General features: G+C 36.3%; 1 protein-coding gene across 4 annotated transcripts in view; it reads right to left on the reverse strand.

Annotated features, from left to right (window-relative positions):
* The window catches only part of TMTC4 (transmembrane O-mannosyltransferase targeting cadherins 4), a 55540-nt gene that overhangs the window by 5006 nt on the left and 35053 nt on the right, over positions 1 to 15481 (reverse strand). For all 4 annotated transcript variants that reach the window (XM_072931560.1, XM_030276678.4, XM_072931557.1 and 1 more), the window contains 6 exons: positions 8509 to 8588; positions 8230 to 8337; positions 7966 to 8107; positions 7175 to 7289; positions 6586 to 6698; positions 298 to 367 (listed from right to left, as the gene is read on the reverse strand). In XM_072931560.1, coding sequence (XP_072787661.1) covers positions 298 to 367; positions 6586 to 6698; positions 7175 to 7289; positions 7966 to 8107; positions 8230 to 8337; positions 8509 to 8588 — 628 coding nt within the window. The remainder of the gene's footprint in view (positions 1 to 297; positions 368 to 6585; positions 6699 to 7174; positions 7290 to 7965; positions 8108 to 8229; positions 8338 to 8508; positions 8589 to 15481) is intronic.

Consider the following 15481-nt stretch of genomic DNA (forward strand, 5'->3'; position numbering starts at 1 on the left):
TCTTATCTGGTGAACTCATTGTGGGTTACAAGCATAGCATAGCATAAATGAACCAATTTGCAGACACTAAAGTGCAGCTACCTCTGGGCTGGATTTTGCAGCCCTCTTGATCTGTCATATCATGTGACAGCTTTTCTAGCTTTAGTGCCCTGTTCTTCTGGCTGGCAGTTCTTCTAGAAAGTGAAATAGAAATCTGCCCAGCAGGAAGAAGGCTCAAAAGATTGTTTTTTCTTTTTAAACACAATGAATATGAAGTAAATAAACAATACAGCTGATAAGATTTAGAAAGGCTCTTACCCAAATTACCATGATAACTGGCAGCATTTGGATTGGCTTTAATTGCCTTGAGGAACAAAGCTTCAGATTCCTGAATAATTTAAAATAGCAAGTCATCAGGAAAGTCCATTCTCATATATATAAAACAATGCCAATTTTACCCACCACTGTAATTACAAACCCTCCAAAACAATGCTGTATCTATATGATACTACCATATAAATATCCTGAGCCTGCCTGATCCTATAGCTCAGGTGGCTACAGCCCCCGAAACCCGTAATATTGCTGCAAATAAATTTCATGTTTTCATGGGCTGCTGTTATTTTAGCAGAAATTTATTAAGCACTAGTGAAGTTTGCTCTTTACCTAAAGTACCTTTTTAAAAATATTTATAGTATTTTCAAACATTACCTGCTGAAGTTTTCCCTACTTACACAAGCAAATTAAGGAAATGTAATTTGGTATCTAAGCAAACTACTTATAGATACATTTTCTTTTACAACATTTAGCATTAAGAATAGGGGCATTCCAGTAAATCCCTTTCAAACAGATGTTTCAATTTGGTTCCCCATGAAGAGTAGCTGAGTGCCTTTTACTTAAAAAATCATGCCAAATCATATCATGCCATGCAACATCCTTCAGATTTTCCTCACCAGTTATCGTCTCTGTTTTACCGCTTGAAATGTGTACTCCTAAGACTCTTGATATCTGAGTACTTCTTAGAAAACCTCAGCTCTCTCACCTAATATTCAGAGAATAATTGACCACTAAATTTATTCTCTAATTAAAACAATTCTATTTTTCCAAACTAGCTGCTAATAACTTTTTTTACCAGAGCATATTTCCTGCAGAAGTTTAAAAAGTCACACCCCGTCCAATCCAAATGGAGCATACTTGCTCACTAGCATGCAAGTTTAGATACTTGAAAGCAAATTTTACATAGATTTCTATGCACTGCTGTGCTTTAGGGAAAGTTGTTCATTCAGTTTCAATGCAAATGACCTGAAGATAAAATTACCTCAATGTGGTAGGCTTCCATCTGAATGCACATACTTGCTGTCTGAGGTACGTGAGAACAGTAACATGGGGAAAAGTCCTTTCCTTTGTGCTAAGCTTTCACTGCTTAAAATAAAACACAGGCTCTACTGAAAAAGAAAACCTGTCAGACAGATTTTTGGTTCCACCATCTTCTCATGTCAAGCATGAAATAACTCTCTGTAAGGGTCCCTTCAGGGGAAAAGAAATTTCTGATGTCAAGATTGAGTCACTCAGCTCTGAGTGACTTAAGAGCCTCCCCATATGTCCAAATTCAAACACAAACTAAAAGCATTACTGAGCACAGCTGAGGCTGCCATTCTCAAGCCAGCAGAGACTCATGCAAAAAGTGCCTTCATCTCTACAGGTCAAGGAAATTACAAACCCCGGGGTTCTCTGAGCTAGTCCAGTGGAGGGCTATGAAGATGATGAGGAGTCTGAAGCATCTCTTATGACGAAAAGCAGAAGGAGCTGGGCCTGCTCAGCCTCAAGAAAAGATGACTGACAGAGGACGTCATCAATGTCTAAATATCTGAAGGGAGGGTGCCAAAAGGATGAATCCAGGCTCTTCTCATTCATGCCGTGCAACAGCACAAAAGGCAACAAGCAGCAATGGATGCAGGGAAGTTCCACCTGAACATGGGGAAGAACTTTACTGTTCAGGTGACAGACCACTGAAACAGATTGACCAAAGAAGTTGTACAGTGTCCTTCCCTGGAGATACTCAAAACTTGCTTGGATGCAATTCTGTGCAACCTGCTTTAGGTGAACCTGCTTTAGCAGGGGGTTGGATGAGAATCTCCAGAAGTCCCTTCCAACTTCAACTATTCCGTGATTCTGATTTTTTTTCAGGACAAGGATTATTTGGATAGGAGTTAACAATTGGAACCAGATGTCTACAAATTTACCTCCATAGTTCAAGTTTTAGCATTGCTTTCCTATGGCATGAGCAGTTGCTCCAGCATTCTCATATCCAGACTATTAAAGTTCCTGGATGCATTGGTCTTTTTGAAACCCATACTGTTTAGTGATTTTATTCATATTTTGGATGGTGGGACTGAATGCAGTTTCAAAACTTTACAGATAGCACCTAAGAGGAGGGAGAAATACATTGGAAAGGAGAACAGCTATTTTGAGGGACCTGGGCAGGGCAGAGAAACAGACTAGCAGAAATCACAGAACGGTTGAAGATGGAATGGACCTCTGGTGGCCATGTGGTTTTGTTAAATACTTCCAAGACTACACCTGGAGTATGTGTTAAGGCTGAAGATCTCTATTACGAGAAAGACACAGACATAACTCCAGTGAGTTTTGCAGAGAGCCACCAAAATGGTACAGGGCTGAAGCACAAGATGTGCAAAGACCAACTGAGAGAATTGGATCTTTTCAGCCTTCAGGAGAGAGATGAAGGTGCTGCCTACAACTATGTGATGAGATAATACAGAGAAGATGGAAATAGACTCTCTCACATGTCTGTGAGATGGGATGAGACATAATGGATGCAAACTAGCATACAAGAAATTCCAGTTAAAGGAAACATCAGGTTTTTTTTATCACGAAGTTGGTCAAGCATAGAAAGATGCTGTCCAGAGAGGCTATAGAATCTCAATTGACAGAGATATTCAGGATTCAACTGGAATTGGCACTGGTTTGGGTTAGCAGTTGGACTAGATGACCTCTAGATGTCATTTCCAGGCAAAATTATTCCACGATTTTCATGTTTCTCAGTCACCTGAGAAATATACTGAGACTCAAAAATTTGGCAAGTGATGCAAGATAACCTCCTCTTTTCATACAACTCTCAAGTCCTAAAAGTCAACAGTGGATTTTCACTTGAAAACATGCAGTAATTTCAAGTCCCACAAAGTTGTGGTTTTTTCCCCACTCCAAATTTTAGTATTTTTCGTCACTAGTCAGGTTAACAGCAATCAAAATGAAAGATGTGCTGACCATTTAAATCAAGCTTATGCCTAAAAAGTTGCCACCTACACAGAGGAGGAACACCTAATTTACAGACTTGCATTCTTTCACTGCTGAAGGACAATGGGCAACATGTGCAATACGCTTCCAGATAATTTAATGCAATAGATATTCAAGAGCTGGCTGCCATTACCATACATCTTCAACTCCATGCTGAGAATATTTTTATCACCACTACTTTGCTCAGCAGCTAGTAGAAGCATAGTGGTTATTTAAAGGCTATTTAAGGTGCATCATATTCATATTACTGTGGATATATGGAGTAAATATACATTCCAGTACATCAGTGGTATTTCAAATTGCTGCATCTTGCCAAATCTTCAAGTATTGCCAAGAAACTTGCAGCTTGCATATAGCAAAGGCTTGGGGTAAGCACACCACATTCCATCTGCTGCCAAGGCCACAAAATTGTAGTCTGGCTTTATTTCAAATACAAAAAATGCTGAATGGTTTCAATTTATTGCACTTTTTACAGAAAAAGCATAGATGTATATGTAACAAAAACATAGCACACTTTTTTTTCAAAGAACTAAAGATAGCTTCGTTCTTCATCAGTTGAGATAAGAACAAGCATTCAAAAGAGAATCTAACTTGGTATAACAGATGTTAATTAAAAAACCCAAACAAAACCACAGAAACAGCTCATCCTTTATATGCTTTTCTCTCTGGAACAATAAATCATTCATCACTAGATACAAACAAAAAATAAAGGGCTAATTTTTTTTTTTTTGTGATGTAGGAAACCTATCTTTGCTGAAAGTCAAAGTGCATTTGAAACTGAAGGAGAATGTTGTTCGCTTATTGGAAGGAGAATATTTTATGCTTATTGAAGGAAATCTCTCATAACCTAATAAAACCTTTTTGACTCAGTGTCTTTTAAAATAAAAGATAACAAAAAACTCCAGAACAAATCTTCCTGCATGACAATAGTGCCAGCATAGTAGCAACTTTTATACAGACACATAATGAGTGACCTAATAAATTAAATGCCTGAGGTTATACAACACATCAGACACAGTCAGGCAGCACTCTGAAAATTACCTCCATCACCTTGACAGTCTCCATCCCCCATTCCTCCCCTCCAATTCCATTCAATAAAAATCCTTGAAGAGCCATCCACTTCTCTGTTTTTACATGGTAAGGGGGTGGACAAGAAATCTGAATTTTTCATGCTTTTTTTTTTGTTTTGTTTTTATCAGTAAGCATTCTCCCATTACAAACAAATCTCCTCTTTCCAGGCAATGCCAAATACAGCCGCTGAGATCATAACCTTTGTAAGTAAACCCACTTTCCAATTCCCTTAATTTGCTCTCCCTGTTATAACCCATCAGTTTTTAGTGACTAGTTAAGCTCTGTACAAATCTACTACTCCATATTGAACTATTAAAACACTCACTGGCGCCCTGTTTTTTCCCCTAGTCTCCACTATTCCTTTTCCTTTTTTTAGAATATGAACTTAAAAGCTACACTTTCCTCTACTCTTACTTCTACATTGTCTCCAACACGTTCTCCTGCAGCATAATAACCTTTCAGGGCTGGCAATCAAAACCACCATCTTCTTTTTTATTTTTAAAATCCACGAAGACAGACTTGTCTCTCCTACACCTGGAAAATTTTTCTATCTTGTTTTCAACTTATTTTTTCATCTTTATTTCATTATAAATGCTCTTTATTCTGTCACGCTACATATTCTTCCTAATGAATGACTATAAAATCCTCTATTCTTCCACAGGCCTGACTCACCAAAATAATTCTAGCAATTACCTCCTTCATAATCTTATACCTTTTGCATTCTGGATGTTAATTTGTATTCTTCTGGAACTTTGTTAAACCAACCTAAAATATGTATTTTATAACAGTCTCAAGTGGAGGGAGAAAAGAATTAGAGTGCCCAGGAAAAAAACCCAGCCAGTATAGAAAACCAGTAACAGGTTGTTTAACAGCATCACTAACACAAACAAAAGCCACTGCAGGGTTGTCACAGACCCTGGCCTCACATGTGGACAGGTCAGGACTCCACAGCTGTACGATACTGTAAAATTGTAAGTGGTCACAGTAACTACAGGAAAAATTCATCTGTTTTGAGAATCATGGACTTACTAAAGTTGGAAAAGACCTTTAAGATAATGAGGTTAACTGTAAAACCCACACCACCAGCATATTCACCATTAAACTATGTCCTCAAGTGCCATATCCATACATTTTTTGAACACTTCCAGGGATGGTGACTCCACCACCTCCCTGGGCAATCAGGTACAATGTTTTACAACCCCTTTTGTGAAAAAAAAAATCCTAATATCTAATCTAAACCTTTCCAGGTACAACTTAGGCCATTTCCTTCTGTCAAGTTTCATATCGTAGAATCTTCTTACTTTGTATACTGTTCCTGCAGTGCTGTTAACATTATTGCTATCAAAAAGACATTAAACCCCTTAAAAGCCTAAAAAAACCTAAAAGAGGTTCAGTAAATGATATTTACTAAGGAACACCAAGGACTTATTATTAATTTGTCCCTATCACATACTTAAATCACTGAATGTAGAGTCATTTTAAACAACTAACTATATTAAATGTGTCTGATTTATTCTCTGTCATATAAGCTTATCATCTGATACAATTCCCTTTGGAAAACAAGTCATTCTCATCAGTTTAATTACATTTACTATTTGCAAATGAAGGTAGTAAATGCTGAGGTACCACTCACAGGCAGGTCCACTGCATCCAAGAGAAAGTTCAATACATTAAGCAATGTATGTACTTTCTCTCATAGCATTCTGAGATCACCCGATCTCACTCTGGGATTAACAAACTCCTATTATTATATTTTAGATTGTGTCAGGCAAAAAGGCTAGAATTCTTGTCTATGTATATGTATTCATAGAATACATAGCAAAAGCACAATGACTAGCTTGTCCCATCTAATTTAAGTTCCTGAAACAAGGTCTCTAATTCAATACAGGCTCTCTCCCTTGGCAGTGGAGCAACACAAGACCCTAGCTGCCCTCTAGTGTGCTTAAGAGCCTATTTCTCTCCACTGACCACTAACATAGTGTAGGGCAGCAACATTTGTAACCCAGGCATCTAAAATAAGGCAAGATAAGCTCAAGACAGAATCACACACTAATACTGTGGTAGAAAAGGGCACTGAAACGTTTTAAATAGATTATCTAAGTCATAGTCCACAATGATCTCCTCAAATGGTTTCTACAAAAAACGTAGATGGAGTTTAATTAAGGGAAAAAACCCAACTAAACCAACCCAAAGCCCTAGAGTTAAAAAGCTCTAGTTACCTACCTTATATTTTTGTGATTTCCCCAGTACATTAGCCAAGGAAAACATAAGAGAATGATCATTAGGTATTAATTCCAGAGCTTCTCTTCCAACTGCTTCTGCTTGAGCTAGATTGCCTGGGAGCCCAGGTAGCAGAAAAAGAGAAGGCATGTTTTAACACAGCCTTATTAGTTCATGCTGCAAGCACACATATTTTACAAATAGCTGACTGCATAATTTTTTAGAGAAAACCAGGTATCACACACACACACACACACAAATGTAAAATCCTATAGACTAAGGCAACAGAATATCTTAATTTTGTTTTCAACAGATAACACCTTCAGAAGAACAACAAAGCAAAGCTCAGGAATTTTATTTGTAATACAAACATGCTTGCACAATGATGGCATTTTAAGTAAGTATCAGAAATTCAATTTATGGGCTGGATTTCAAGTGATACTTTAAAATCACTGAGTCAGAAGGTATTCTTATATTATTAGAGGGTGTCTGGTAGCCAAAGAGGTAGAGATCCTTTTAGATAAAACCAGATAAAAGTTTAAGTTTTTCTAGACACTGAATTATTCATTAAAACATTCAAATAGACCTTTACCTGTATTATCAAGCAATATTATCATATTGTTCCAGGCCAAACTGTGCTCTGGTTTCAGGACTGTAGCATTCCTCCATGCATTCAATGCATCTATATGGCGATTCAAATCTGCATACTAAAACAAAAGAAAAATCCAGTAGTTTTGCTATTGCTTACTTTACTTTCCTATCATTCACTAAAGACAACTAAAAAGTTGTTGATGTCTTGTCCCTTCTAGTAGGATTTCTTTCTATAGACAAAAATAAATGTAAAAGGAATACTCTTGTAGTATGGAAGATAAGAATGCTATATACTAATTTTCTTTTTCTTTTCTCTAGAAGTGAGGCTTGTTTTCAAATATGCATGTACCAATAGACTAAGTAGAAGAAACAGCATACAATTTAGAAATCTACACAAGAGATTTAGTAAATATTTAATGTATATATTTCCAAAAATCGAATTTGAATTTTTCGGCATAGTTCTACTAGCTAATAATATAATAATGAATGCAAAATACTGGGAAATGATTAATAATACCTTTTGGAAAAAAGAATTTTAAATCTGTATTTTTGTTTATACTTCTTTATATGATAAAGTAGGATTACCAAAGGTTGTATGTAAGGAAGTATACTGGGAAAGCAATAGGAAAAGCTACCAAAAGTATGAAATCACTGTAAAATACAATATAAGCAAACTGGGATAACTATCAGCTTTAAACATTACAGCAAAATTATATAAATCCATCTATATATATACATACAGAAAGACACACAGATTCCAGTAATAGCTATCATTTATTCAAAAGCACTTACCAACCGCCCTAAATTGTAGTAACAATCTGGATATTTTTTTCTGTGTTTAATCGCTGTCCAATAGCTTTGCTCTGCCTCTTCAAACCTTCTTAAACTGTTCTGCACTATTCCTAGATTCATCCATGCAGCAGCAAAATCAGGTCTGGATAAATTGGGAAAAAACCACCAAGAGAGAGGACAATGAAGCATTTAAAACACAAGATCCTATTGTATAATTTTGGCTCAGTTGGTGCAAAACACTGCTTAGCATTGGTTTAAACATACTGTATTTGCACAGCTAAGGACAGCAACTCCTCTGCTTCATGGAGCTCATTTCTTTCTTTCAGAATATTTCCAAGGTTGTTCATAGCATGCACATATTTTGGATTCAACCTAAAATTTAAAATTTAAGAGATTATTATTATGTATGGACACGTATTAATATATGCAAATTGCTAGCTTTGCAACAGTGCAAAACATAAAAATGAATACCTAAGCATCTTCTTCATGTTAAACATGAAAGCAATTTTAGGAAAGATCATTAAAGAGTAAAATTTCTAATACCTTACAGCTTCTCTGTAGTATTTGATTGCAGCACTTTGATTTCCTTTGTCAGCCAGGTTTTTGCCAACATTGTAGTGCACCTGAAAACACAGATGGATATTCCACCAGATGCCACACAGTCAGATATTTTGTGGAATCAAGCAGCTAAAAATTCTTTCTCTAAAAAGAAACAGTCAGCAGTTGTGTCATTCATTGCTGGCTTTTGGTGTTTGTTGATACTTTGGAAAATTCATACAATAAAGACAGTGAGACAAAATCTGAGGTACAGATCAGCTATTTATGAAAGATTATTCATTTCCTAGTTTTATAAATGAGGCCACCACTCCTTTCACAAGGCACTTTTTATGGAGACCTCCTGATCTTAATTTCATTTGTTTGACAGGTAAGAGAAAGTTTAACTCAAATCAAATCTATCTAATCCTTCAAAGGAGAAGGAACACTACAGCAATGTGTCAAATTGTTTTCATTATAGCATAAACTAGAAGAAACCCAACATTGACAAAAAACCCAAACAAAAGTTAACAGGAACAAGTATTATCTAAGGATAAAAATGTATCAAAGAACATTTTTGAAATAATATGTATAGCAACATGTGAAGACTTTGCCTGTTAAAAACTGAAGAATGAAGGAAGGATCTAGAGCTTTTAGACTACAGGGAGAAGATGCATCATCTTTATTTATGGCAAGAGTAAATAGTAATAAATACATTTCAGGACAAATCTGAGTTGGAAGATATCTCAAATCCCACTTTAAGACAAATCTCTGAAGACTATGTTACCTGGTTGAAAAGTTCTGTGAGTACTGACTCTTGAAAAGAGATTTCTCAGCACCCAGATCAAGACTCATTATTTAGATTACTTTACTATTTGAAATCTAATTGTATGTACTTCCTCTAAAACAAACACATACGGAAATTTTTTCCAAATTTTGAAAATCTAATTTTAAAACAGTATACAGGAATAACTTCAGATTGAAGTCCAAAAAGGTAGGTCCATAATGTACTTAGATAAGTCTAATTCACCTTCTACATTCAAAAAAGGATTTTATCTGACACGTCCATTAACTGAAAAACCCTAATTGCAGTTGGCACAGTATCTGGGATGTATTGATCCAGCACACATGAGTGTTGGAGCCTAGTTCTTATGGAATTTCATATTTGAATTTCATCTTTATATGATTGTAAAATGCAGTAACATACCATCAACAAATAAAGTTAGGGACATTTCCCATGCTTTCTCAAATGGGAGAAAAAGTATTTTCACTGATTTTAAGGGGAGCAGAGATGCTATAAAGCTTACTAAGCATGCACAGAGGCAGCTTCTCACACTGTAAGATATAAAATATCACATAAATTCAGCATCCTATAAAAGCAGTTCTAGCACAGCTTCCACAAAGAAAAAAATCCTGCCACTGTACTGTACATTCATAAAATTATGATAAGGCCCATGGCAAAGAAGCAACAGAATGGTACATTTACATCAAGAAATAACCAAACGAAGATCCATAGATAGTGTCAAAACATACAAAAAGATAGAGCAGCATTTTCCCAGGAGTCATTAAAGTAAAATGAAATACCCTGAAAGATGTTTCTCAGGACTGAATTATATTTATATATCTCTTCCAGAAATTATTCAGAACACTAAGATTCTTACCAAACTGGATTGCTCTGATTATCTATGTTGAAGTTCACATATTCAAATTTTACCCACAAAATAGATAGATTGTGGGAACACAAAATATATACTTAAAGATTTCACTGAATACTGGATGTTAGACCTTGAAGTACATAACTTTACACTTCAGTATCAGCAAACAACATTACATTTAACTTGATTGAATTTCATTCTTTAAGAAGCTTTACAAAATGAAATTTGCCTAAAGACTGGGACAGGGAAGATGAGAAAAATCTTGGTGTATACCAACCACTCAGTCTTTCACATGTCAGCTGTCTTGTGTTAGGAAACAGCACTTCACTTTCTATTTTTCACAGTTTTTTAAAAAACATGTAGTATCTTCACATCCATTTTTTTCCCAAAAGTACCAGCAGCAAGAATATTTTTCTCATGTAAATAGAATTGTGCAATCTGAAGAAAACTGAGAGATATCAAATCTCCCAAGTCAAAACATCAAATGAAGTATTAAGTGCACATGTACATTTTGTGAACTGAACTAAAAAGATGTACTATACTCTTTTAAAATTGATTGCAGAACTATTTAAATAAACTATTAGCATTTTCAATGGTGTATTTGTTTTGCCCTCAGCTATAGCTCCCTTGTGAAAGGAAATGATGTTTCTATACAATACTCCCAAAAATGAAGGGCTCCTTGCTGTATGTAAGTTTTCTAATCTCCCTTCAAGTGAAATTGCAGCTTTAGTTCCTCTTAATATGGTGGTGACAAAGAAAGGAAGAGGAAAAAAGCCCAAAACCAAACATATCAAAATAAGTGCCCAGCCTACCATAAGCATCCAATGACAAAACTAGTTCTGCAATGGGCTATACGATGCAGTAACATCCTGCTCTGGATAGCAGAAGCAGCAAAGGGTTCCCAGGCACATCCAGTCATCTCAGAGGTGTGGGTTACTTCTGCCATCCAGCTGTCTCTCACTTCAGTGGCCACGGCAGGGGGATGCCAAGGTCAGCCTTTTGCTCCCTCAAAGCAGGCTTGCAGTAACCACTGCTGTCTGCTGAACACAGGGCTGTGATCTCCTGCACAACATGGGGACACAAGTGCTTTCTGTGTACCAATGGGTGGGAAGAATCTGGTCTTTAATAATGAGACGTCAGTGAATTGTTTAAAATTTCATCTTTAGAGGTGTGGTTCTTCTGTTTTTGACAGATATTGTGCAATGCCAGCCTGAGAGGGAAGATTTTCCTTTCCTGGTTAAACATTTAAGAGCCCTTTGTTATTAAATGATTAAATATTAACTGGAAATTATGTATTACATTATACTCAGATGATCCTTTATCAACCTTAAATGGGCAATTACTTTACAGTAATAGCTCTAAAAGGAGCATTTTCCAGGGATGCATAACAACACAGTATTCTCAGAAATCTAAGAGATCAGGTAAAAATATCCGAGGGTAGACAGGCATGTGTTGTTTAAGTTAACATAACCATAGCACCAGAGCCTAGCCAAGGATTTGGCTCCATGTATTTGTCTGTTCAATACCTCAGTCAACCTAAGAAGCCAGTATAAAAAAGAAAAAGCACTGCATTCTGTGCCAGATATACTTGAACTCTTGTTTAAATGTTGAATTTAAACAAAGAGATGAAAAAAAATATTTTCCTATACAAAAATAAAATTATTATCAGACTGATTTTTTTTATTTAGTTTTCCCTCAAAGGAAGAAATTGAAATGTAATATCGCCTTCTAGGAGGTACATCCCCTCAGCTGGAGCACTACTATTACCACCAATTTTACTCTCTCTTCCTAGCTGCCCATAATCTCTTTTTCAGCAAATATGAACATTTACAAAAAAGGATGAAAGCAAAGCACAGATGTCAAAATTTATCCAGGAACATGCAGATGCCTCTGTTTGATGCCAGCTTGTGTCATCATTTTTCTCTTTCGTCTACTACTAAAACTCAGTTTTCTAAAAATAACATAACACAGCTATTTTGATATTCACATCTTGCTTGTGTATCTAATGTTGTCTAAATATTCTTCTGCATGACTGTGCTTGTATAAAGAAAATTTGACATCTAAAATGGTGGCAAAACACTGCAAATAACCCATATAAACACAGCCCACAGCACTTAAGTAAAATTCCTCAGAAGATAATCCCTTTTTAATATATAGCATAAAGAAAAAAATCTCAATACCTAAAGGAAATGCCCTCTAGATCAGCTTCCTTAAGGATCAAAGATCAGATCCTCAGGCAGCATTAAATCTTGTTCTGTAACAAAGAGGTTTTACAGGACCTTTTAAGAAAGTATAGAAACCAATCTCACAAACTTATTGTACCTTTTCAGTATTAGCATAGCTCGTCTCTGACAAACTTGTATCAGTAATGATTGCAGTTTGCATAAAGCATAAATTTCCAAGTTATTTACTTGGTATGTCAAGGCATAATAGCATTGTGGTGGGAGTATTTTAACTCCTTGCCAATTTTTGCATAAGAGTTGCTACTAAAATGCCTTTTCAAAAATGATGTTTATTAATTTCTATCCTTTAAAGTAAAGCCAATAGAGCCAGTAGCAAGGAGAATGTAGAGATTATGTACAAAATCGCAACAATTTACAGTCATTTAAATTCAGTTATTTCAAATCCAGGAAAGGAAAAATGCTGGCTATTTCCCATGTGTGCAACAATGTAACTGCAATTATTTTTTTAGATAATCAATGAGAGGAAGTCATCCAGGAATAAAGACCATCTCTGGATTCTTCACTGCTATGGCTTTTCTAAAAGCTGACAAAAAATAACTGAGTTCTTCCAACAATGCAAACATTTCCAACAGGAAAAAAAAAAAAAAGGCAGCAAGATGAGCATTTTTGGAAATGATCTTTAAAATTAAAAGAAACAATGTGTAATGACTTCAGAAGGTGAAGAGCAGGCCAGCAATGTCTATAAATAGTGAACAGCAGTAGGAGAGGGTCAAAATCTCACATAATCTTATGTATCCACATGTTCTCTAGTTGTCAGGACTTCTTTCATCATCAGTGAAGAGAAAGACAAATCTAGGACACCTTCCTTCTGACTTATGTCTCTCATTTAGTCCAAGGAGAGGAACTAATGCTTATAGAAACAGCTTCTTCTCCCCAGGAGAAGAATCCAATCCATACAGTATGAAAAAAGGTGGTAGGAAAAATGGAATCAATATAGAGGTACCTCCTGTTCAGCTAAGGAAACTACTGCCAAATATATTAAAAATGTGTACTGTTTCGGTCTCATGGCCTTTGAAACCAGCCTTTTAGTGCAGGGCCACACAAATTCAAAAGTGTAACATACTCCTGGATATGTTTAACCAAGACCTCTATACTTGTTTGTCTCTTTTAAAAAACTCTACCCACCCATCCACCATGTACTTTATATATATATATATATGAAACATATATATATATATAATATATATACTTTAAAATATTGTAAATAAATAACATTTAAAATAAATTTCAAAATATTCAAAACATTTAAAAATCTGTATTGGGAATTTTTGTAGTGCTCAAAATATTTGTAGCTTCATTATGGTACCTCGTTATTTCCAATAAATTTTAAAGTCAGCGAGTAACATTTATTAAAGTTGATCTTAAATGTCATCCTCTTGAGCCAGATTCACTACCGTGCCACACAATCTCATTTAATGCAGTTTCCAGGTTTTTATCTAAAGAATATTTTTAAAGCAATGAGTCTTGAAATTAGACCAGGCAGTGCTGTTACAACTTGTTATTTAGAATTAGGGTAAGTTTACTCTATACTTCCCACACAGACAATTTGGAATTGAAAAGAGCTGTACAAGAAAACAGGAACAGCTTTTTCTGCTACTGAGGATTTGAGATTTTGAGATCCTGATATATAATGGAAGCAAAGCATGACCACATTACACATATTTAATATGTTCCAAGAACAACAAGGAAAAGCTATTATCTGTGTGTCATTCTTTGGTCTGTACCAGCCTGCCACTGAAATAAATCGGTCACTGAAAGAAGGTCCTGTGTAGTTATTTTTAAAGGAAGCCTGCAATTTCAAGACAACTGAAGATCAAAACAAAACCTAGTTCAAATTTTTACATTTACCTTTATCAAAATTAAATAAATATACCTGAGTACATAAAGAAAACAAGACATAGGCTGTCACACATGGACTTTCTAATGTTCCTGCTTAGGAAAGTCCCCTACTATTGTGATTTCAAAGTTACATCCTTCAGCAAAATTGGAATGTGAGCCTAGAATCCTTTCCCGGTTCACACCTCCATGCCTTCCACTTGCACAAGCTGTCACCAGCAGAAATACAGCTCAGGCATGTCTACAGTGCCCAGTGTTGACAAACACAAGCTCATTTTGCCTGTACATTCATTGGCTTTAAACCAGCTGCATTAGCTCAGTAGCTTGTGCACAGCTTATCGGCTCAAGCGCAGTACTGTGGGAGCGCAGCTACACAGCTTCCCAGCCAGGCATGGCTGGAGTCCAAGGAGCTTGGAGCACAGGCAGAGAGTGTGGATCTGTCTGAAGCACTCTCACCATGGCAGATGGATGGAGTTACACACAAAGAAAACAGATTGCATTTGCTCCATTTATAGCATGCGCTTGTCATCCAGAAGACAGGATATACCGAGGTCATCATTAAAAAGAAGATGGTTGCCTGCCACTGCCACACAATAAAATACAACAGCTCTTTCCTATGTATTAAAATCTCAGACTACTGAAAAATGCTACCATGTTGCAAATATTGGCCATAAATGTTTTTTACAGCTGGCTGTTGCATATCTGTATTCCAGTAAATGCTAAGTTTATAATTCTCTTTGTGAAGTCGAGCATTCACAGGTTCCTTTTTAAACTCTGTCTTGATTGGTATTTTCTAGACACCACCCTAGATTACAGGAATCTAATATTTTAAAACATCAATGTGATTTTATTGACAAGCTGCACATTCCCACTCCCAGGCTCTACAAAGAGCCTCTCTCTTTACTAAAATTCAGACAACATCAGGGCTCAGTGGTATACTCCAACAGATCACACTCTTGGCTGTCAAAGGACTGCAGCCTCTGTTGGAGGCTGGAGTCAGTCTCTGATGCTGAACACTGCTGCTCAGTGAAACATCCTAAGCAGTCCCACCATCTTACTTGTTCCCTCACTAAGCCTGCAGGGAAAACTGCAGCTTTCCTCAGTGCCCAAGTCTGAAGAGTCTAACCTGCTCAGCTGCTGTAAAAAAGCAGAAGTAGGAGCAAGATTTTACTCCCACATCCTGCAATTTCATTGATGATATGCTGCTTTGTCCCTCAGCTGTGCTGGCTGTATATACCACTGGAAGGT

This window comes from Taeniopygia guttata, chromosome 1 (assembly GCF_048771995.1).
Source record: "Taeniopygia guttata chromosome 1, bTaeGut7.mat, whole genome shotgun sequence".
Lineage (NCBI taxonomy): Eukaryota > Metazoa > Chordata > Aves > Passeriformes > Estrildidae > Taeniopygia > Taeniopygia guttata.